This window comes from Dromaius novaehollandiae, chromosome 3, assembly GCF_036370855.1.
Source record: "Dromaius novaehollandiae isolate bDroNov1 chromosome 3, bDroNov1.hap1, whole genome shotgun sequence".
Taxonomy (NCBI): domain Eukaryota; kingdom Metazoa; phylum Chordata; class Aves; order Casuariiformes; family Dromaiidae; genus Dromaius; species Dromaius novaehollandiae.
In genome coordinates, this window is record NC_088100.1 from 72,529,699 (window position 1) to 72,554,970 (window position 25,272).

The 25,272-nt window shown below is 38.3% G+C and overlaps 1 protein-coding gene across 1 annotated transcript in view; it reads right to left on the minus strand.

Annotated features, from left to right (window-relative positions):
* The window catches only part of UST (uronyl 2-sulfotransferase), a 175,194-nt gene that overhangs the window by 36,556 nt on the left and 113,366 nt on the right, over positions 1-25,272 (minus strand). The window contains exon 6 of the mRNA XM_026100281.2: positions 895-992. Within this exon, the coding sequence (XP_025956066.1) occupies positions 895-992 (98 nt within the window). The remainder of the gene's footprint in view (positions 1-894; positions 993-25,272) is intronic.

The window sequence follows — 25,272 nt, forward strand, 5'->3', positions numbered from 1 at the left end:
TGGACATCTGGTAACATTATGGAAGCCGTGTGGTCTTTCCCAGCAAATTCCCACGTGGATTTAGGATCTCCCTTTGAAATTATACTCTTAAAATCATGTTCTACTCTTCTGGTGGGCATAACATCAGGTATTCCCAGTGAGGCCATGACTTCTTTGAAAAGGCAGGTCTTACTGTCTGACTCCTCACACTCGACTGAAGAGGCAATAATGTTGATCTTGAAAATTTAATTTTAAAGACATGCTACTTTTCAGACTTGTGGCAACAGTAGGAAACGGACCTATAATATGCTACGAAACAATATTTCAATATACTGTTCAGAACTCCCTAGAGACTTGTTGTGAAAGAATTCACACATGTCACTTGCTTATGGGAATACTCATTTATACAAGTTAAATACACACCCATAAACATTTGCAAAATACATTAAGAAAAAAATGTGTAATGAAAATAAAGTCATAAATGTGTTTTGTTTCTTAATTAGACCCTCATTTATGCCAAAATATATTTTGGGGGGATTTGGAGGATACAGCAAAGACACTTCGAAAATGAGATGTGGGAATGAAAACATCTTCACCTGTTAGCACTGCTACAAAAAAGCATGGCTTTTGTAAGAAATTTTTGAAGATACATATAATTATTCCATTATGGAGCAGTAGCAAAAACCTAACAAATATATCTAGATTTGGTTAATTATTCAAGTGTGAAATCAACAAAAAAGGACATTACTATTTACATCACCCTTCTTACTCCAAAATAAATGCATGCAATTACCCCATACAGCCATATTATACATAGTCTTTTCTCTTATACTTCAAACAGCTGTTGTCTCTGCTTTAGCACTTTCTGACAAAAAGTTGGCAACAGCTATTACTTAATACCTTGTATACATTTACCTGCATCTTGGATGCTGTCCACAGAAATATGGTATGATGTAAAATAACCTGGGATTGGAACATTCAGGGTAGTTTTCAAGGATACATACATTAATGTCCTGTGGGGGACAAAAAAGAAAATGAGGCTGAAGACTGTGTTTTCCCTACTCTATTAACATTTGTTTTTTTATCTCATATTTCATACAGTCATCTCAGAATGAAAGAATTGTGCTGAGGTCATACCAAGTACCTTAAAAATAACTTGGTCATTTTAATACTTCTGAATTTTATTAGAAAGCTAAAGGAGGAAAAAAAAAAGTTCTTTTGTGCTATAATGTCTTGCTGCAAATCACACAATTTTTATACTGGGATCAATGCATGATTCAAAACAGAACACGTGGATGACCTTCAGATTAAATTTAAATATTTAAAATATTCAGGACATTATTTTCTAATTCTTCATCTTTCTAAATATACTCTGGGGAAAACTTGAAGTAGCCAGAATAAATCAAATTGAGACAACAATTTTTTATTATTCTGCTTCATACAATGACTGCACTGAACAAATGTAAACTCTAATTCAGCTTGCTCTTTATATAAAAGCATATATCGCCTTTGATTACAACTCAGTATGTTCCTCAGATGTTCGGAATTGATCCTCTTGTGTAAACCCTTACTGAGAAAAGGGCTGATTAGAAACTCTTTATCATTTTTCGGATTTATTGTTCATCTAAGGAGGAACTGTTTATCATTTCTGAAAGACTTGGCATGCTACTGAATGCTGAGGAACTGCACTGCATTTCTCGTTTTATTTTAGCTCAGTAATAAAGACACCTTCAATGGGGTTGAATTCTACTATCCCTAAATATCCTAAATATCCTTATTCTCCAAGCAGATCCACTGATTCCAAAGAGACTTTTGGAGGAAAAAAAGCTTAATACAACATAAGCAAAGATGAAAGAATCTCATCTTTGCAAAGTAATCTTTCTTTTCATTCCTGTTTAAACACACCTGCTTTTATGATGCAATGGGTTGCATACACATTAATAACAAACCAATGACTAATCAAATACATACTTCATCAGGTAAATAAAACATGACAGAGTACATTTCAGTAGGTAACATATCATCCAAGAGCCAGAATTCCTCAACAGCCTGGGAGACATTCAGAGCATTCCCAGTGTCAGTGAGAAATGAAAATTCCCATGGCAGTGCAGGAAGCAAGCTGCCTACGGCAGCATCGCATCCTGAGACCTCAATTCAGAAAAGCTCTTTCGCTTCTCCCAGAACTTAAGTCCTCATGCCGACCTTCACTAGTTTCAGGTTCGGTCTGTAAGTCTTTTTAAAGAACATTCCCATTTCCATTCCCAGTCTTATGCTTATGTAAATCAGAATTTATAAACATGCCAGAAGATCCGGGGCTGAGAAGTAAATTCTGTGAATGTAAAAATTGCCAATTGGGATATAAATATCCCATCCCTCCTGTTACCCTCAGTGCCTTCAAGCATACTTAAGAAGGCTTGCCTCAAATTTGTACCAAAAGATTGAAGGTCATAACGTGAATTTTAGAATTCAAGTTTCTTTCTTTAAGGTGTCTTCCAACCCCCTGTTCTCATTGCTATAAACATTACTAAGAAATCTACAGGTGGCACAGATAAGGTGTTCTTCCTATGATTCCAAAAGCTTTTTTTAACACAGAGGGATTAAAAAAACGCAATTATGTAAAGGGTTATTGTGTTTTTTATTGTAAACACCATTAGAGATGTTTTCAGGGATACATATTTTACAGTTTTCATAAGAACCTGCAGAAGTCTGCAATAAACTTATAAATAGCTAAAACATTGTCCTGAAAATACTTTAAATTATGTCAAAAAGTCAGCTTCCACTTGATTAATTGATTAATTAAAAGGAAGAAACACGTAAGATTAAAAAAACATTAGTAACAGCCAACATAGAACTGTTCCTCTTTCTTTACCCCTGTGCAAAGGTGAAGGGGCATTAACTCACGACTTTATGATTTCTTTGCAAGAATAATGAATACAGTGAGTCAGAAAACAATACTCCCTGAGATAAATAAGTATCACTATTCAATACAAAAGAGTAAGAGGAACCTACTTGTCCTTCTGAAAGCAGTATGGGGGCGGAGAAAACATCCACACAATAAAAGTAACACGCATTCACATGGAAAATCCTGCAGATTTAACAACTAAGTAACTTATATTTAGTCAAAAATAGATTTTTAATACACTTTTTTGGTATAAACTGCTGTAGGATCACTGAAATAAGTGGCACTTCCCTTCAACTTGATCTGTGAAAGGAACGAAAGCATTGGAGCAGAAAACCTTCCTCCCCGCACTGATTCAAGAGAGGTTTAAGATAAAGGATGAGCATGTTTTTACACAAACCTACAATTTTTCACTCGAGGAACAAACTCACACTTTTCATGTTCCAGATAGCAGAAGCACCAGGTTTACTCTGTGGTCAACGTACTGCCCCTTTTCAATCTCTGTTTACTATGGCTACAGTAAAAAGCAGCATTACTTAGTGACATATGATATGCATTATAGCTGCTGGATGGTTCTAATACACTTACAGCACCTGTTCTCCTTTCATATTTTAATGTACTCATAATTTGTGAAATAAATCACCAGCAACCACTCATCCCCTCTGAGGAGATTTTACTTGATGATAATTATGCAGCTTCATGATCTGTGAAATCACAATTTTTATCAAGAGGTGTGACAAAAGAAAGCGTGGCCTGAGGTGTACTCCAGCGTGAAACATTTAGCAGTGTGTTAATTATTACAAAACTTAAACACACCTAAATGAACCTCTTCTGCTGCTGCTGACATGACTTACAGGAATTTCTGTTTTTTCTGAGCACAAGAAACTAAGATGAAATTACCTTATTCTACGCAATGTTATTCTGTTATCCTAGACAATGTAAATGCTACATTTTCCATCAACAGCTTGTTTCCCTAGCAGGACACAGCTTTTTTAGGGCAGATAGTTTTGTTGCGGAGACAAAAAATCCAGGGTGACAGCTTTTCTCATTTAAATCACTTGAAGAGCATTTAACAAAAATCATTCAAACATAGCCAAAAGAGATTCAGAAAGAAAGCAATAGAGCTACTTTGATCACACCCCTCCACACTAAAGAGGAATTCTTTATTCCTCAGCTATCAGCCATAATCCGCGCTGATTGCATTCAGCTGGGTTTCTGTCTCCACAAGGACATAGGGCCTCTCATGGACCATCTCTGGGCCCCCTCCCCACCCCATCTATTGGGCCCTCTGTGCTTCTTGCTGCAAGTAACAACAGAAACAGTTTTTTTCGTAATGCTTTATCTTTCTATTACTATCACAATTTAAGTAGCATCAGTAGTGTCTTCTTCCTAAGACTGTTTCTCATATGAAAATCAAGACCTGCTCTAACTGATCTATCAGAAATGTATAAAAGATAGGGTATTAATATTTTTGTTTATTCTTTAAGTTAATAAGAAACCAACCATTTTATTGGCCATAGTGAGTTCATACATGTAATAAGAAAAAGTCTGCACAGGATTAAGAAATTTTCTTGGGTGAGAAGTTTCTTCTGGAATGTGAATACTACCAGAAAACTGTAAACTTCAAAGCATTTCCTGTAAAACCATAACTCTTTAATTTTCACAGAATCACAGAATGGCTGAAGTTGGAAGAGACCTTTAGAGATCACCTAATTCAACCCCTCTGCTCAAGCAAGGTCACCTAGAGCATGTTGCCCAGGATTGTGTCCAGACGACTTTTGAGCATCTCCAACGATGGAGACTCCACAACCTCTCTGGGCAACTCGTGCCAGTGCTCAGTCACCCTCACAGTAAAAAAGTTTTTCCTTAGATTCAGACATAATTGCTTGCATTTAAGTTTGTGCCCATTGCTGCTCGCCCTGTCAGTGGGTACCACTGAAAAGAGTCTGGCTCCATCCTCTTTACTGATACACATTAAGAAGATCTCCCCTCGATCTTCTCTTCATCAGTCTGAACAGTCCCAGCTCTTACAGCCTTTCCTCATAGGAGAGATACTCCAGGCCCTTCATCACCTTAGGAGCCCTCCGCAGGACTCACTCCAGTAGATCCATGTCTCTCTTGTACCGGGCAACCCAGCACTGGACCCAGCACTACAGCTGTGGTCTCACCAGAGCTGAGGGGAAGGATCACCTCCCTCCACCTGCTGGCAATGCTCTTCCTAATGCAGCCCAGGATACCGTTGGCCGCCTTGGTACATTGCTGGCTCATGGTTAACTTGTCCATCAGGACTCCCAGGTCCTTCTTCGCAGAGCTGCTTTCCAGCCAGTCAGCCCCAGCCTGTACTGGTGCATGGGGTTATTCCTCTCCAGGGGCAGGACTCTGCACTTCACTTTGCTGAACTTCATGAGGTTCCTCTTTGACTATTTCTCCAGCCTGTCCAGGTTTCTCTAATGGCAACACAGCCCTCTGGGCTATCAGCCGCTCCTCCCAGTTTTGTATCACCAGCAAACTTGCTGAGGGTGCACTCTGTCCCTTCATCCAGGTCACTGATGAGTAAGTTGAACAGGATCGGATCTGGCATTGACTGCTGGGGTACAGCTACAGGCCTCCAAATAGACTTTGGGCCACTAATGACAACCCTCTGAGCTCTGCCACTCAGCCAGTTTTCAATCCACCTCCCTGTCTGCTCATCTAGCATGTAAAATTTTGCTCTACTTAAATTAACAACCCTTGCAAATACTCTACCAGACAAAAAAAGGTTTGATCTTAGATTTGAAAGTGTGGGTTTTTTTCTAATATAAAATCCCAACAATACTAATAGAAATACTCACCTTTTCCCCCTTTCCTTTTTAGGAGCATCTAAGTTAAAAAAAAAAAAAGAAAGAAAGAAAGAAACATTCTTGGGCTTAAAAACATTCCCTATTTGTTGATTCTCACTGTCACAACCAAAAATTACAGGAATGATAGCTTCTGCCATTGATGTATGGCAATTCTTCTTAATATCACTAACAATATAAAATGAGGAATCATAACTCAAATACATACAAACGTAAATCTTGCAAATATTTTTCCATTAATTTTCCATTAATCTATGGGAAGTCATATAAACAGCCTTTCCTTCTCTCACAATCAAAATTAAAAATACAACAGTCTTTCCATGTGCTGCCTGGCTGGGATACTGCAACTTTTGTGATGCAATCAGGAGAAACTCTACTCACAATCCAGTCACAGCATATGTTCCTTATTTAAGTCTGAAGGTAACAGATGTGAAGTTAAGGTGTGTCATGGAGGCTACAGAGGAAGCAGTGAACTAAATAAATACCTTTCAAGTAGGAACATAACCATAAAAGGAAAGGAAATAAAATTATGTGGAAAACCCATGAGTGAGCCCAGTCTATAGTGACCTCTCCTGCTTACAAGGCTGTTCTTAATACACTGCTACAGTCAATAGCACAGTCTACTCCTCAGCCAAGGAAAATTCTTCTGCTCTACTGAGAGCCCTCAGAATCCCCTAACTGCTTTTTAAATGTTTTCTCACATACTTGTTCAGTATTCGTAAAGAGGTCAAGCTGACCGTTACATCCTTATGGCAGAGTTACATCATATGAACTAAATACAACTATACTGAAATACTGACTACTCCGACCCCTGGCTAGGGAGTTCTGAGTAGCCACAGAGCAATGAGAAAGAAAATGGAAACAAGACAGCTCAGAATACAGCTTGCAAATGTAAGTAAGAATTGAAAGAAGGAAAGACATGATTTCCTACTTTTTAAGGCTGCAGAAATACATACCTTGCTCCAAAGACATTGGAAAGTCAAGGCATAGCTGGAATTACAGTTTTCAAATACAAATGTGAAATGACTTCTTGTTTGTTATTTAGCAACACAAGTCATTTACACATTTTTGTGGAAAATAAATTACAATGCAATACATAATTTTAACCCTAAGTAAAGAAGTTTTTACTTAGGTGATATTTTATGTTCTTATTCAATCTCAATCAAATATTTGAATAATTAGAGCCACATAGTATCATGAAGACCTGTTTGTTTCAAATTCAGGAGGAATTTGGTACTTGCTCGTGAACCTAGACAAACAGCATTGGCAGCGGATCACCTTGAGGTCCACAGGTGCAGGGTGTCACTTCCCAACTGCCAATACAGCTTAAGCTGAGCAGTTCCTTGTCCATGCTGTTCTGGTACTGAGCCCCTCCAAGCAGGACTGCCAGTTGTAGTGGGTTGTGCCAAACTGTGTGGGAGTTTTCTGAGACATCTAAATGTCCTCTGGAGACCGCCACAAGGTGACCAAATCTATTCTGACACCAAAGGCAGACTCCCGAGCAAGAAGTGGGTACTTTGGGGTGGAGCTCCATGAGACGGCAGAGCTGATCTTGCTGTGGGCTTCTGTCCCCAACCACCCCTTCGCACTAGCTCTGACAGCCCCCTGACTCCTGTGCAAGCTCCACCAGCTCAGCAAAGCAATAGAAAACCTTTTTCCCTGCATTTGGCCAGTCTTCTTCCAGGACAGTGAGCAAAATGGGCTCGTCTCAGCCCATCTCACAGAAGTGCCATAATCCCCACTATAACACTGCTATTTAACGACTGTGTAGCATATGTCCCACTAGAGTGATGCAGGCCATACCAAGTGACTTCAGGCACACTGTTCGTTTCTTTTAGGTATTTTGTTAGCGTGGTCATCACAATGACGGGGAAACAGTTGGTCCCCAGATCATAAGGCCGTTTCTCACCAGCACTGGGATGTAACTGCCTGCTGCACCCAAATGCTCCCACTGCAGCAATGCTGAAGCTCATGCGTGCACCTACCTGCTGTCAGGACTGGAGTCCAAACAAAGACAAAACGGATTCCTCCTTGCCTGTGACAAACACTGCATTTAAAGTTGAGCTAAGGTTTCCATATTAAAACTAGCTTTTAGTCACAGATAATATTCCTTTCAACTCTTTCTCACTTTGTATGTCTATTTTTTTTTTATGAGATACAATTCTGAATGCTTTGTGTATGGCAGCAAAAGGCTGCATGGATATTTCATACTTTTGTAGGTATCTAAATTCCTTCTTCCATATAGCTGTTAGTAGTTGAAACATGCTTTTTGAAAAATCTTTGATCTCTTAAATTCCCAGAAAAGCGTCATTATCGTTTCTGCTCTCCACCTTAACCTAAATCATGCATTGTATAAAAAAGTAGCAGCAAAAGCAACTAGAGAATAAAGAGAAGAAAAGAGAAAAATTGAAAAATCAGTCTTCTCATCACCAGTTCCCTGTAACCACAGTGTACTCACAGTGAATGATACAATAACAACCAGAAACATCAGAGGAGTATCCTCTGAAAGGTTTCAGGGACTCTTAGTAGCAGCGTGTAGGAAAAGCAAAAGCACCCCATAGAGACAGTTTGTTTGATGCAAAAGGTTGCCCTCCAGCCACTGTACTCAAAGATCAGACGCCTTCTTGTAAAACAAAGCAATGTGCTCTTAAAAATGGTTTGCTGAATACTTTTTTCCCCCAATGACTGTCACTCCTTATTATCTGGAAATTGATCCCCTCCCCCAATTCTTCAAATGCTTTCTATAACCACGTCTCTGCCAGCAAATCATGTTAACTCTTCACTTCACATGTGGGGCTGTTCATCTAAGACTTACCATCATGATTCTAGTGCCTGGGTGACCAGCTTTCACACAGGAGAGGAGAAATTGTGGACATTGAGAGATGGTGGTACAACGTTAATGTCAGCAGTCAAGGACTACTAAGGCCAGCCCTGCACCTTACACAAAGCCCCTGGGCAGCCACCAGGAGACAATGAGAACCACTCGGAGGATGGACCCTGCTATGTATTCACAGGGCTTTATATGTGAAACTAATCTTAAGAGATGTTATGACACACAAAATTGTTTTGGGGAAACCAGATAGCTACGAACAGAAACAACATTCAAATGCTCACACTTTAGTTCTTTTCCTTATCAGCCTTTCAGTTTAGTTAGCCACTGCCAGCTAAGAGGCTTCAAACCTATTCTGTGCCCTCTCTGAGAGTGACACATATTTGATATGCCCAGAGACTCATACAGTGACCCCATATGGAGAATTGAAGCAAGTCAACCATGTATGTGAGAAAAAATATATTAAAAAGGGGAAGAGGGGAACATAAGTCTCTCTGTTTTGAAAGATCTTTCTTTAAAGAAATACACATTTTAAAAACTTCCCCCAAAATTTACTTCTTAATGCTTAATCTAAATAAAATTAAAAGAAGTATTTTTGCTTATTCTTTAGCATGAAATCCTCTTCATGGGTAGAATTGCTACACTTGCCTTTGAAATAAATGAGGGATTTGATGCCACTTGATCTTTGTTAAAAACGCACTGACAGTTGTGTGGTCAGCTTGCTCTTCCATTTTAAAAAGGGATTTCAGTGCTGTATGAACTTTCCTAGTGAAGATGTAGACAGCTGTAATGGGGACTATTTAGTAGCCATTCAAGACTCTCTCCCCAAAGTTTAATATGACAGTGATTCTGTGTATTTATAATCCCATCTCATAAAAAAATGCATTTTTATCATTTCCCCTTCCATGTTTCCTTTTTCTAAGCTCTTCCTATTTCATCTTCTTGGGTCTTTTCAGAAAATGCAAATATTTTAATGAGAAGAAAAAAGGCAAATGGTACCAATGCAGAGATTTGATGTACAGAGCATACAAGAGAGAAAGCTTTCACTCATTGCAGTGAGGGGGAAGTCCACCAGCCATCTGGAGAAAGGGTGGAGGAAGTTGGCTGCAAATGCTTGTAGTGCACTCGAGAAAATAAAATTTAAAAGGATTTGTGGTATTTGTGATAAAATCTTGGCAAGCCTGGGAGTAATCTTCTTCAGTTTCATCTCTAGTTCTTTTAGTGAGTTTTCACCCACTAGCATGTTTAGACCTGAGAAGTATTTATCTCTGTATCCAAAACAATATCCAGACCAATTCAAACGCCCTTTCTGAGCGTGTCTGCTGCTTTCTAGAGCTATGACTTTGCTCAAACAAGCTCAAATAGCTTTAATCTCCATTATGTGGGTATCAGCTGCATAGCTGTGGGCCCCAGCAGCATTTCACTCCTCACCTCTGTGGCTGGGGGGGGGGGGGGTGTTCAGCTCCTGGGTGTAGGGTCACTCCCTGGGGACCCATTTCTTTGGTGCAGACAGAGCATGCCACTGCGCTGTGTGACTGAACAGCAGCAATTGCTTCTGCTAAGCCTTTTTCACCTATGTCTGCAAGTGCAGTTTACAGATTTATTACCAGCTATTTCTACTTCACACAGTCCAGGGTAGCTTGGACACATATTAATGCTGCATTTGAGAGAGAGGACAGGGATAGGAAGCTTACAGAAACCTTGGCAGTTGAGGAGGACCTTAAGGTCAACACTAAATATCAGTACAGATAGTATGACAAGGAATATATGCAACTCTTATTCCACTCCTCCATATTTGTGATAGTTTTTGGGAGTAACAGCATTGGTAGGACATTTATACTTGCAAGTTAATGAAACTTCAGCTTGTTTCACAGTAGGAGATAATTCTTCTTTGACAAAAAAAGCCTGTACTGTAGAAGCACAACTACTCAAGAGAAAAATCTAGTCTGAAATCTGGAGAAGTGTTAGGAGTGGAAGCTTCCTTCACTTAAGTCTCCTTTTAATGTTGCTCTAACAAGGAAACTTGACTTTTTAAAACTAACCTAGGGTAGACTATGGCTTGCTTAGATTCCAGCTGTGGTCTCTTTACATCAGGATAGAATTCTGGGGAGGGGGTTGTTTTGTAAGAGATAATTCTGGGTTTTCTTTGAATTGATTTTCCACTTTTTTCTGGCTTAGTATATATTTTTCATTTTTTCCCCCAGACCACATAAGCAAATATCCTGCCAACTTTAATTCCCACATTTTTCTTTTTGACGGACTCTTTCGGCTGGGCTGATTTGCTTGCTTTTTCTGCCAACAATGTATTCAGCTCTTCTTCCTGGCATCTTAGCAAGTGAAGCAGCAGCTAACAAAACAGCGTCTTCTGCTAACCGCCTACATTTTCCACTTAGCACAGGCATAAATTATTCATTCATATATATACTTTTGTTGGCATTAACACAGCAGAGGTGATCAACTCTGTCCACAACACCACTATTTGTATGTGACAAACATAAAATCCATTTGCAGATCCCTGTTTTTTAATTTATAAATACATACACCTAAATATTTTCTCGATCTTATACATCGTTATCTCTCCTCCTTTATCAGAAATTGTATTCTTAATTTGTAAAAGACAAATTTTACTGATTAGAATGGAACTTTATTATTGTAGGTAGGGACCCTCTCATATCCTTCTCTTCCACCACTTTTATATTTTTCATCTCAAACCTTCTTAGGATGGGAAATATATTAAAAAAAAGAAAAAAGAAATTATGCCAAAAAGAAAAAAAAGGGGGGGGGGGGGCGGAAACTACCTGCCAGCTGGAGGAAATGTATAAACATTAAATAACAGTCCTGTTGTAGAGGGCACAGATCCAGGGAAGACCAAAAATACAGAACCGAGACAGCAATCGAGAATGAATCCCAGTGGCAACCAACAGCACTGAGACAGTATGTGACAGTACATCTGTTAATTCTGTTTACTAACACTTTTTCATAAATGAACCTGGAAAATTAGTTTGCTCAGATGATGACCCTTCATAAAGTCAATTAGGGATGGGATATTTTCAGTTCTGCAAATGCTGAACAGGAAATATTCTCCACCGCACCGATTTTTCAACCCTCACTAAGGCAGAGTTGCTGGATGCTAGTCAACAGATGCTTGGGAGGAAAGCAGTGAGTTCACAGATAAATCCAGCAATTTATGCTCACGAAAGGTAATTCTGGAGCACAGAAAGTTATTCAGCTACAGATCACCATCTCAGCCTGGTGATGACAACAATGAAGTTAATGGGCTGGCAGCGTACCATGAAGTTATCACTGGCAGGAGTGATCACATACAGTAACAGGCACATCCCCTTGCCTGAACGTGGGAGGCAGCAAACTTTGGGCTGCTGCTGAGCCAGTGAGGAAACGCTGCTGCGTTAACCGAAACAGAAAACTGAGTACCTCAAGAAGCCACTGAGTTCATCCTTTTTTTAAGGAAGAAGCAAGTTTATCTCAGCCAGAGCTGTCAAATATTTCTCCAGTCTGTTCATAAAAATGTTCATATCCTCTCTAACTCATATCAGTGCTTTACTACTCCTACAGTTAGAAATTCTTTACATGGAGGTGTATTCACATCAGATATTAGTAACTCTGCTGAACAAAAGAGTGCTACGGAGAGAATTAAGGAACAATTTCACATCTCTGGCTCCTTGTACCCGGCACCTGCCTTATTAAATGAAGTGCTGGATCCTAGAGACCATTTGTACTACTCATTAAAAAAAAAAAAAAAAAAAATCAGATTGCATGACAGACAGAGGAAATCTTCATATAAACACTGCAGAACATCAGCTCTCTAATACATGGCTCTATTAATGTTAAAAGCCTTATTGTCCAGCCAAGGATATCAATTATAATAGAAAAAAAGAGAACTAAAATTCTGTGTGTATTGAATTGAGAGCAAATTCTGCCCAGAAATGAGCAGTAATATGCATTTAAGAATGCTTGGAATGAAAAAAAGTATGACAAGAAACATACCATAGGAGATCTGGGATGCTTTCCCATATAGAAAAGCTCTAAAGAGGGCACAGGTCAGAAAAAATAGTCTCAAAATGAAGCGACAGTCAAAGATGTTTTAGAAAAAATGGATTAAATGAACACAAATAAACTGCCAGAGCCAGTTAGCATTAGAAGACACTATAATGAAGAACACAACTAGCAAATAGAAAAAGATACACAGAGGAAGAATCAACACAGTTTTAGCAGAGGAGGCTATTCCTCTCAAACCTATTGCAATTCTTTGACTCAGTCAATAAACAAATGATAAGACAATCCCACGTACCTAAACTCTCAGGAAGAAAAACAGAGGTTGGGCTGATGAATGATAGGAAACTAAGGGTAGGAACAAAACCGTCAGTTTTCTCCGTGAAAGGAGAACCTGAGTAGGGTTGCACAGAGATCTGTGCCGAAAATTCTGTTGCTTATAATGAAGAAGGGTTAACAGTGAAGTAACAAATTTATCGGAGAATATCAATCAGAGGGAAAAGAAATCTGACCTCAAGGAGTTATGGAAAGACCCCATAATGGTGAGTGATTAAGTGATAAATGTCGGAAGAAATCTGGTGCTGATAAAAATGTAGCTCATTAAAACAGGATACTCCTGATGATAAAGGTGTAACTGGGTTAGGAAATCTGCAAGCTGAAGAAAGTCAGAAGCTGGGAAGATACTGGAGGGGAAGCAACGCTACGCTTCCCCGTGCCCCTTAGTCTTTCCCTAGCATAGAGGGAGCCTGTACCCTCTTCCCTAGTTAGGCTAGCTGGTGCCTGTGTTGGACCTGGTACAAGCGGTTCTTATGCTCAGTTCTCAAGAAGGGCTTACAGCAGAAAGTTCGCATCTTTATAAATGACACTAGATGTCATTTGCACAGATGTCATGGGATTAAAATTATTCAAAATGCTACACAGATGCTGCAATATAGGAAAGCCTATTTCTGTAACAGACATTTCTGTAGTTTCACATTTCTCTCACAGGTCTTCTTTCCTAGGCCAAATGTCCTCTTTCCCTTAAAACTTGACTGTATGTACAGAAATTATGCTCAGCGGATTTTAGCAAAACCCTCAAACACTCATATACGAACAGAAACATATTTAAGTTTTATTAATACCATAACATCCTGAAACTAGCACTATGATGACTTTTTAGTAAAGCTTCTCAAAGAAATCATTTTAATGACACGGAAGATAAAAAGGGCTGACTAAAACAAATATCAGAGTTCTGAATGTTAAAGATGTTAGCAGAGAGAAGCAATCCATCAGCCAAAAGGAAATTAACTGCATTTGCAATGAACATTAAATATTAACGCTACTATCTTAGATATGCCGTCAAGACAGAGACAGAGCAAACAGGAAAGATCACTCTGTTTACACATACTGTTACAGAAGCTCACGTAACACAAATTAGGGCAGAAAATTCTTAACTTCTTCATAATAAAGCTTCAAAAGAAAAAAAATTGTACAAAAAAAATATACATGGAAGAGGGAAGATATGCTACAATAAATCTCAAAAAAACCCCACTGCAGGCTTCAGGAAATCAGTCTCTTTTTATTATTAAGCTTCTCTCATCAGCAGATATAGTACAATTCTCACCAAAGAAAATGAACGCTGACTAGCTGATGTATCTTAAAAATTTTATTTCCACATACTGCTCAGTTATAGCTTAGAATTACTACTTTTTTGAATTCCAGTGATACAGTTTCCTGCCACTGATGCTAAAGGGAGAAGGCCTGTATCCAACAGCTTGTGACACACACCTGAAATAATCCAGTGACTTCAATTACACTGTCCAGGAATAAAGGAAAATCACTTCTTGCCTCTCTCTAAAAGCTGAGAAAGTGTATGATCATCACCATACAGAAGAGGTTATAAATTTCTTTGCTTTTGCCCATTTCTTAAGTTGGATGATAAATCTTAAAAGCACAGTATTGGCCAAACAGAGAAAAAATAACAGGCTTCCTCACAGCAGCAAGGTCTAAATGTATTTATGTCCTTTCTACCTACCACACTTATGGTGGCACTCTACTACAAGCCTCTCTTGAACACTGAGAAAAGAGTTAAATGTGTGTACTGTGTATTAGCTGCCATTATCTTACCACATTTCTGCCCAGTGCCTAAAGACTTTGAATCTTTTCCTTCACCTCTCAAGAATGAGCTATAAAAAGATTCACAGAAGTCTCAAGGTAGCTTGTGTAGAGAAGAAAAGCATGCTACTTTCACATGTGGCTTCCCTGCTGCTGCAACTAAGGATGGTTTTCACTATACTGACCCTATTCAATTTCTCTTTAACAATCATCCCCCTGCTGAACAGCTCTAGTGCTTTTCTGGGAAATTACTAATACTTTGCATTATTTGTAGCACAGCCATTCTGAATAACAGGAATAAAACAGAACAAACATACTGATTTCACTCTTCAGTTTGTGTTGACACCTTCATGTATTGACAACTTCAAGTGTTTAAGCACTGTGAAAGACAAACTCCTAAAATTAAAGGATTCTGAGGTATGATAAATTTTGCCTCTTTTGTTTTTGAGCCCTGAAGAACAGAAACATGTCCTTCTCCTCACATTTAGATTCTTTCAATCACTTCATTCCAGAAGCTGGGCTTCAAAAAATACAGCAAATAACAAGATCAGCTATAATCTCAAGGAAGTTAATAACTCTGCTAGAAGGTGGGAGTGGGGGGTAAAAAATCTGCTTTTTTCTTTCCTTTTGTCAAAGACGTCATCTCTTTGGATTACATTCTTGGGGGGGGGGTTTCTATTTTTTTTCCTCCAACCATTGATATGTAGGGCTTTTCTTTTCTTTCTTTCTTTTTTTTTTTTTTTTTAAGAGAAAAGAAAGTTAATTTCTGAAAAAAATCAAATTTAGCAAAACATATTCACCATGGAAAGTTTGCTTGCCACTGGTTAGTGGATTTTTCCCCAAGAAAAAGGAAATTACTCTTGACAAGCTTAGTTATGAATAGTGGCTAGCTTTGCTTGGATCAGAGTTCATAGGAAGAAGTTGTGTTCAAGGCAACCTGATGAGACTGTGTTTCAAAAACTAACAGAGCAGTAGGCAGCTTTGTTGAAACAATGCAAGTCCATTTTGCAGAGCCCACAGCAATAAATAATCGCCTATACACCCTTTGTTGGGTTTTTGGGGTTTTTTTGTTTGTTTTTATGTATAGCAACTATAATTACAAGGGATATAGGAGCTTTGAAAAACCTAGTCAACAGGGAAAAAGAAAAGAACACTTAGAATAAAAATAAGTGAAACACTGCTTTTCCTTCAAAAATTTTCCCTATGTTGAAGCAGTTTATGGACTCAATTGATGCAGAATCTTTACTGCTTATTCTGAGAGATGGAATTAAATTTTCATGTAAGACAGGCATTCACTGCCTCTTGTGATAGTTCATGATCATGCAACATCATCAGTCAACAGGTCTGTGAATCTCACACAATTTTTGAATGAAATCACTTGAACTTAAATAGTCATCTTAAGAAAAAAATTAAAGCATTTGAAACAGTTGATGTTTGTCTCATTCTCCCTCATTTCTTTCTTTAAAAAGGGAAGGTGGGAGGAAACAATTAGAAAGAAAGGAAAATGAGTTCCTGGCAGCAATACAATTTCTTACTTGACTGAATATAAGGAAACAATGGCCAAATGGCCTGAAACCCTATTCAGTGTCAACACATACAGGTTTGTAGCTCATCACAATCTGCTCCCTCAGGTTTCTTCTGCCAATGCTGTTTCAGCGACTTATTTAAAACTGCCTTTTGCTTTTTTAATTCAGGTAAAATACATCAGAAAAAGGCTCAAGGAATCAGGTCACACGTAACTTTCTGAAGAACTCTCAGTGACCATCAGTACCCCTCAGACGCCTGGGTTTTTTTTTCCATTGCGTTTCCATTTCATTCAGGTGCCAAGATGCCTCAGAGCATGTGATTTGAATCAGTCCTTGTCTCAGGGCACTGAAGCCATTATTCTTCCCAAAGCTACTGTGATAAACATCAAAACTTGCCAATTGCTCTTTTGACGGTAATTGCTTATCGGTCTGGCAGTGAAGCCAATCCACCGCCTCATTGTCTGAAGTCCCTAATCCTTTCATATCCCATTGGGGAAAAAAAGAGAAGGGAGGACACTTAATACCAGCCTGGAGCCTTCATACTAAAAAGTTCATTTCATTGAAATTATTAGAATGCTGATAACTTCCTTATACAAGTTTCACTCTTGAAAGGAAGGAAAGAAAGAAAAAAAAACTCTTAAAAAACCCCTAAACATCTGCAGCAATATCCTTTATGCCAAGTTGGAAAATCTGATTTCTGGAATATCTGACACCTGAAGAACACTTCTGTGGGAAAGCACACCCGTCATTTGCCAGGCAGGGCCAGGCAACTGGAGAGAACATCCAAATCCAGTTGCCAACAAAAACCTATGGCATTTAGTATCTATTTAAAAGTTGTTTTGTAGAAACACAAATGCATATTTCTACCTCACAGGAGCATATTAAACCAAACAAAGCAAGACTAGACAGCCAACATCTGTTTGTTGGGAAAATTATTTCCCAGTTCAGATCTGTTCTTCTGTAATGAGACAGAAACAAAGAACTAAATTTGCATCTCTGTGCCTCTTTTTCACTGTCATACAAAGGATTCTTTCCTTTATTTGCATTTGTTTAGTCAGTCGAGAATTAGTCAATCTTATTTTTAAATGAAAAGAAAAAAGTTACACTATTCTCTTAGCATATGCTGCTTAGCATCCACAATATTGTGAATGCAAGACCCTTAAAATTTAAAGGTCTTTCATTAAATTTATTCACTGCTAACACTACATAGTCTTAATCTAACAAAAGGAGGATGTAGATACTTGACGTTACAGAAGCAGAGAAACCAATGCGGGTCCTTCTCTACTACTCATGAGAGAGGTGGAGAGTGCTGGTAACCAGAGGTGCACATGGAGGGGTGTCCCATAAAAGGAAATACCTACCACGCAGACAACTTGCTTTTTTACACTGAGGGTAAAGAGCAAGTGCTCTAAAACAGGAAAAGTGCTGCTCTGAGCAGACAAGCAAGTCAGATCAAAGACCCTCAGTGCCCCCAAATCTCACATGGTAATGATGTTTATTGTTGCTTCCTACTGTGATTGTTGACCATATTCCTTTAAATAAAAGTAGTCTTTACTTTCTTGCCTCTTCCCCCATTTAACTAGAAAGACCTTGAACAAATAATACTGCCATCCTGCAAAACACTGTGATCCCCTGCATTGAGGACTTGGATTTGAGACTTCCTCCTCCCCTCAACAAGACCCCTTCTTCTCTTCTCCTTCCAGTCCTCTAGCTCCATCTCACCCTTCTTGATCCAAAATTCAGTAATATCCTAACTAGAAAGGTGACATTATGAAACTAAGCAGAGCAGGCATCTTCTCTGAGGTGTGCCAAGGTTTAGTAATAACCAAAACCCTAAAGACATGCTCATACATCAGCCAAACAGACGGTACCAGCATAGAGGTTGCCATGATTGAAGACTTACTGGTCACAGGAAATAGTAGTTTTGTTTAGCCTGAGTAGAAAATAACATATTGCCTTTAGCATTTCAAAGAAACCTCTGCAGGGACCTTTCAGCACACATCTGCTTGAAAGGGTGCGTGCTTACACAGCTGGACAGCTATGCAGTAGCCATGAGGGCAGCCACGCAAAAAGCTTGGGAGGCTCCAAAGGCACTGCCTGACCTGCTGGACTGGCAAGTGCTTCCTGTGGACACGCAACACAGCTGCGTCCCAAGAGACACTCAGGCACCTTCCCCAGCGTGTGCCCGGACACCAGGGAGCAGAGGCCCGGGTGCCAGCCACAAGCAGTACGGCATGCTCCAGCAGGCCCCTGGGTCCAAGTGATCCTGGCAACAGGACTCAGCAGAGTATTTCACTCACTCTGCAGCCTAGAAAAAGCCTTAAGAGACTTCAGAAGGGAAAAAAATCTAGGAATAGGATAAACTACATCTTGAATATGCCTGGGCACCAAATATCCCTTTTCTTCTGCAACAAGCTGTATCTCTGCTTGCACGTGGTTTCAACATAACCTACTTTATAGTCTTAAAACTACATAATGTACAAGTGTGATCCAGCATTCTGAAGTCCACACAGGAGTCCACACTGCCACCAAAAAATACATTTTAGGAAAGCATCTGGTTAATGACACACACAGTTTTAAGCTAATGATAATGAGACAAATAAATAGCTTAGAATATATTCAGGGTGTCAGTATAACAGTACTTTTACCACTACATAGTAGCTTGAATGTGTCATCAGTGAATGTGTCAGACAGCTAAAGCACAAGACAGACACAAATGCTTTTATAAAAACACTGCTATCTCATACCACGTTACCCACATCCCACAGGTCGGGTGATTCTGCTGACTGAGGATACTCGAATTTTCACTATGATTCCACCTTCTAAAAGCTTTAGCTTTGCTTCACCAAATAAGTTTTAGAGATCAGGATTTCCATTTATTTCACTTTGCTGGCAGTGCTGACAACCAGAAAAATAATGTATATACCACCAAAAGGAAAGAGGAAGGAGAACGACAGACAAGAAATAAAATGGGCTAATAAATACAGTTTTATTCTTAGAAGTTGTCAGTTCCTACAGGCTTTGACACCTACAGCATGAAATGAATATCTGACTGCTTGAAATAACATTATCACACCACAATCTGAACACATTCAATATATTGGCAGTAAGGGAGGGGTGTCTCTCCCTGCCCATCCTCTGTAAAGACAACTAAAAGGCTCTGCAATTTCTTCCCCACCACACTGTCAATTTAATAGCTCTGATTTAATGTGGTTAGAGCATAAAATGACCAGAAAAAACAAACAGGTCTACTCCTAGCAAGGAGTGCATTTAGGAAGGCATTTAGTATGGTTTTCTAGGGAAAGACTACTATGATTTCATTAGACAAAATTTCAAACCTTGTTTAAACTAAACATGAATACAATACAAAATGTTTCAGAGAAGTAAGACTTCTAAACATATATGTATGATTACACCATATTTTTAAAACAGACTGTTTGCTGGTCAATATCACATCTATATTGCTTAGCCCAGAAATAATAAAATTGAAGAAGCAATTCTAATCATGTCAATTGGAACATATATAAAATGTGATGTTAAAAACTGAATTTTAAAATGTATGCTAATAAAAAAGGAAATCAGAGGAGTTCTAGATAATGATAAATTTGCAGTTCTAAAAAATCACTCTATTCCAACTTTAGACACACACAAAGAAAAAAACAACCAATAATTAATTTTACTTGATGACTATTAGAGCACAGAACACTCTAGCTTCATAATACACAAAACGTTAGACTATGCATTTAACATCACACAAAGAGATTCCATAGGTTTTGTTTCCAATCACTGGCTAATTATCATAAGCCATCATTTACTGGGAGCCATTTAACCCCACCCTCATTTCTTTAGAGGTGTCCTCCTGCTGGTTTTACATTAACAGCAATCTCTAAGTCAAGAATACACAAAATAGATGAGAACGAAAGATATGAATACCTATTCAGCACTTACAAAAATCATCAAAACATCTGAAACTCATCCATTCTGAAAGTACTGTATACCAAAAATAAGAGAGTTCTACTTCTTGGAAAGCAGGTACCAAAAAAAGTTTCAAACCACAATATTCAGGATTTTACATCTGTCATATTGCTACATTTATTAATAACTGTGTGAAACTGGACATTGATCACAACTATCATGGAAAGTTGTGGATTCTTTTCATACTTCACATATATTTCTGATTTAGCATTTTCAGATAGATTTGAACATAGTGAGTATGGTACTAACAATTAAGAACCTCAATGCCAGTCTGGAAATTACAAAAATTAATTTGATCAGCAGAGCTGGCAGACATGTGAGACAGCAACAGCTTAATCACTATATAATATACAATCAAGAACATTCAATTGCTTTAATGTCAAGATACAATACCTTGAACTGAAGGCCTTGATCTATAACTTGATCTATAACTTGAACAGTAACTATCTTATTTAAATCACCTAATAGTAGAATTCATCTGTAGGCACATAATTACAAAGTTTGACTTTAAGTTACTCAGATCAGCTGCTAATTCTAGAAACTCAGTATGTATCACATGCACATGAGTAATGAAGTTGCACACTCCCAGGAAACTCTCTCCTGGGGTAAGGAGTGAAAGCTTAAATTGTTGGAGAGACTGACAAGCAAAATAACACTTGTTACTAATTGAGGGATAAAACAACTCTTAGCTAACACATGAAATACAAATATATAACCCAAATAATAAAAAAACCTGTATACTCTATATACCTCTACCACTCCGGACAGCTTGTTGGTCTTAAGACAGAAGCTCTGTATTAATCTCCCCTGTTTCCCAGTCCCCCAAATACAGCGTCTCCATTGCCTTCCACCGTTCCTCTTGTGACCCCCATCACAAGCCAGCCTCAGCAGATGATGGCCCCCCTCCTGCCGTGCCAGGGCCTGCCCAGCCCCACACCAGGCCCGGAGCACTCGCCGCGCAAGGACCATAGGAACAAAACACTTTTCAGGGCACTGTCCTAGACTGCAGCCCATCAGAGATTTTCTGAGGTGGAGTTCTTGCTGTGGTATTTAATAGTCTCTGATGGCTATATTTGCTCTTTCTGAACACATATAAACTTCTACTACCCACAACTTTCTCCAGCATAAGACTTCTACAGCTTAATTACACTTTATCCAAACCATGTTGTCTCTCTTTTCTCTGTTGGATCTGGCAACCACCCCTTCTAGTTGACATCTTCTATTTCTTGTGCAGAAACAGACTGTGAGGAATCATTCCTTACAGGGCTTTTCCATGCCTTCTGCAAGCTGTCTTTTTAACCTATCCTCTCCCCTAGTTTTTTTCTTCTCCACCTGAGGAGTCCTAACCTACTTAGCCATTCCTCATATGGAAACTTTCTGTATTTTCCTCACTGCTGTTACCCATTTCTGAATATTTTCCAGTTCTTCCATACCCTTTTTGAGAACAGGAGGTCACAAACATTCAAAGAAGCCAAATGCAGCCACGCTACAGATTTATACACAATGACATTCTCTGTTTTGTTCTCTCTTGCTTTTGATCTGCTTTTCTGACTGTGACTGAGACTGATGCTATCATAGAACTATCCACTATACACACAAGATCTCATTCCTGATGGATAACAGTCAGCTATTCCATCATTTTCTATGTGAAATGAGGATTATATCCCCCCCTGCCAATCACTTTCCTGCCTTTGCTGAAGGAGAGGCTGGCTTTTATCCTTTGGCTACACAAGAATGCTCCTCTGTTCTTGTTTTAATCTCCAAGACACTCTCTGAAAATATAACATGGATGTACCCTCTTCCCTTATCCAGTTTTTTTGGCCTTAAAAGGCCAGCATCAATACATTAGAGTCTTTGTTCTATATTTGGGATTTTCCACCCTACAAACACCATCTCCCTACAAAGAAGCTGGAGAAAACTAGCTCCCCAGATTATCACAATACTTACAAAACCACCACCAACAACAACAAAAAACCCCAAAGAGTTATCTTGTATTCTTTAAATTCATAAAGGCACCATTAACAGACTTGGCAAAATCACCATAAAAATGAAGAATCATGTTTTGCAACTTGGATTAGTATTGATAAGTCCTTAAATAAAAGAATATTAATTACTTCAATTGCTGTTAATACAAATGTCTTAACTATCATGTCCTGCTTACTGGTGGTGTTAAGACCCTGTAATAATATTAGTCTACATGAGACGGTGGGTACTTAATGCTTGGGACTCTGCTGCTTCTTGGTCTCTAATTTCTCAAGTAGTTGCTTAATATTTGCCACAGCCAGAAATCTTCAGGCACACAGAACACCAGAAAAGTGCCTGAAAAAAATACTTCAGATTTTTACATGAAGCAAAATATTGTAGTTCTCCTGTAACCTGCCTCCTTGAGAAGGAATGCAATACAGAATGATATAATTAAAATAAAAACATGGTATTCATAAAATCCAGATCTTTTTATCTTTGCTGTTAATACAAGAATTTATTATAAATTACACAAGAGATTTAAATGCTGCAGTTTTCACCAATGGTATATTATTTACTATGTATAACTGACTCAGATTAATAAATGAAAATAGATTAGTAAAACGCATTTCCTGATCCTCATATAATTGCAGAACGCTGCAACGTTTGGAGTGCAAACTCCACAGGGGAACAGTAAAAAGTATTGTTTTGGAAATTTAAGTCATTGAAATTTAAATGCCAGCCATGAAAACATTTCCTTTAATATTACATTTTATAAGTTGCTTAATCAGTCCCTCCTCCAGCTGAGGTCTGAATTATCTTTAACTTTGTGGTCCTGTAAATTGTTAATACAGAATGGGAAAATCTAAGTGAAAGATAGTTTGCCTGGTGCTTTAGAGCAAACACTTTAGAAGAGCAGTTACAAAAATATGAGAGAAATTTTGCTGTGAAGAGTTAATGCAGGAAAAGGGAACAGCTGGAGACTATTAAAAGAGCTCATCAGAGGGAAGAAAAAGAAAACTGTTCTAATTGGGTCAGCTGACAGGTGGCTACGCTTGAGAAGCGCCCTCCCGGCATCCTGAATAGTAGCGCTGGATATTGATGCTACTGTGTGAGCCTCAAATGAGATTTACAGCTGCAAATCCGCACTTCAGCTCAGGGCATACTGCAGGACGTCAAAAGAACTTAACAAATCATCTCAGCACCAATGTATAATGCAGGGAGCAAAATGACTACTCTGTGTATGGGGGGTAAGTTAGGGAAACTTGCAGTGAGGGTGCTTGAAATATTTAATTTCTTAACTAAAGCTCAGAATCCAGTAACTGAAAGTGTATTTTTTTTTTAACTCCCAAATAACTGGTATGCACTGTATGTACATAGGCAACTCATTTTAATCTATCCTGCCTCAGTTCTCCAATCTAAACAATTTTAACCATGCTTCCAGACCCTTCAAAAAGTTCCAAGGTTCAATCAACTGATGTGTGTAGCCTCTTCGGAGATCCTCAGTAGAAAAATAGCATATAGAAAAGCAATTTAAAGAAATAAATCTGAGGGCAGGCAACTCTCCCCCCTCTTCGTATACAGAAGCACACACATGGGAACAAAAGTAGAGAGCAGGGGCCTCTACTTTCAGGTTCAGTACCCTAATCTCTCCTGAAGGCCATGTGCAAATGGAAATCCTGAAGAAACATATCTAAAACATTGAAAATAATACAGCTAGAATTGACCTGGATTTTCTGAACTTTACAGATTGTGTTAGCTAAATAATTCGACTATATCTTCCACTTTTCAATTAAAACCCACAAAAAGACCCCATTCTAAGAATGTAAAAAAAAAAAGAAGAAAAAAAAGAAAAAAACCCACCATTCTAAGAAGATATGTATGCACTTAATTCAAAAAATGAACAAACTAGAGAGAGCCTGAAGGAGAAAGTTCAATGTGTTACTATAGCTGAAAATGCGAAATACAATTAGCCATCGTTAAGTATTTTTATTATCCAAATAAAGATAAGAACTAAGCCAGTGAGATGCCATGAGAACACCAAAGCAATTGGTAAAATAATATTTTTCATTGTAAATAGAAATTTTAGGAAATAAATAATAGAATTGCTTACACATACTTAATGAATGTCTTTATGTTAATGAAAAGCAATGCAGTTATCAAAGTGAATTCTCAAAATTCAGGAATACGAAAAATTCATTGATCACTCTAACTATTCAGTATTTTTAATACTTTTGTTTAAATTCTACGGAAAAAACTCAACATGATGATTCAAATATTTAGTATGAAAAGCCAACCTTTGCCACAGGAGAGATCTATATTATTGCAAAAAACTTGACTAGAAAGTTTCCTGACACCCTTTGAATTTTACTTTGCTCCTTTGTGGTGATCCTACTGCACTTTTTACAATTATTTAAGTATTTATATTTAATTTAAAAGACAAAAAGAGAGATGATCCTTCATGGTATTATGTGCATGAGTAACCTTTAGCATAACTGAGACTGAATATGGTTAGAATATTATCATTTTTTTGATAGGAAAAGCATATTTATTTTCAGAGATGAACCTGAGAGACTATGCTGAACCTGACAGGGATATGGTGCAGACTTAACCACTAATTACAATGAAAGTCTGAAACGTTCTGTACGTGCGTGACAAGTTTTTCATTTACCAAACTCTTTTTCACACAAAACCTCTCTCTTCTGGTAAATTAGGCTCAATGATGTTTAGATCTTGTGCTTGAGTAAGTCAGGAGCCATGCTACTATATCCAGTGACGTGACTCTAGAATTAATAGAGATCAGAATCATCTACAACTAGATTTCTTGAAATTCAGCCAACAATTCACAGCTCATACTGCTTCACATATTCATTCAACCTCAGCAGTCATAGATCAAAGTTTAAGCACGCAATAAGGAAAGATGAAAAATGCTATACATATTTTTTATATTTGATGTCTCACACTGCAGTTGTAACAAATTATGAACTAATTAGTAACAGGCCATCTGGAAAGGACAGTTTTAATACAAAACTTTCCAATATTTATGGTAGTCTCACTCTTTATCAGGAGTACTGCTTCACCTTCTGAACTTTCAACCCTTGAACTAAATCAACTGGTGCATATTTTTCTTTTGCTTAGTATGAACAGCTGTCACAGCCA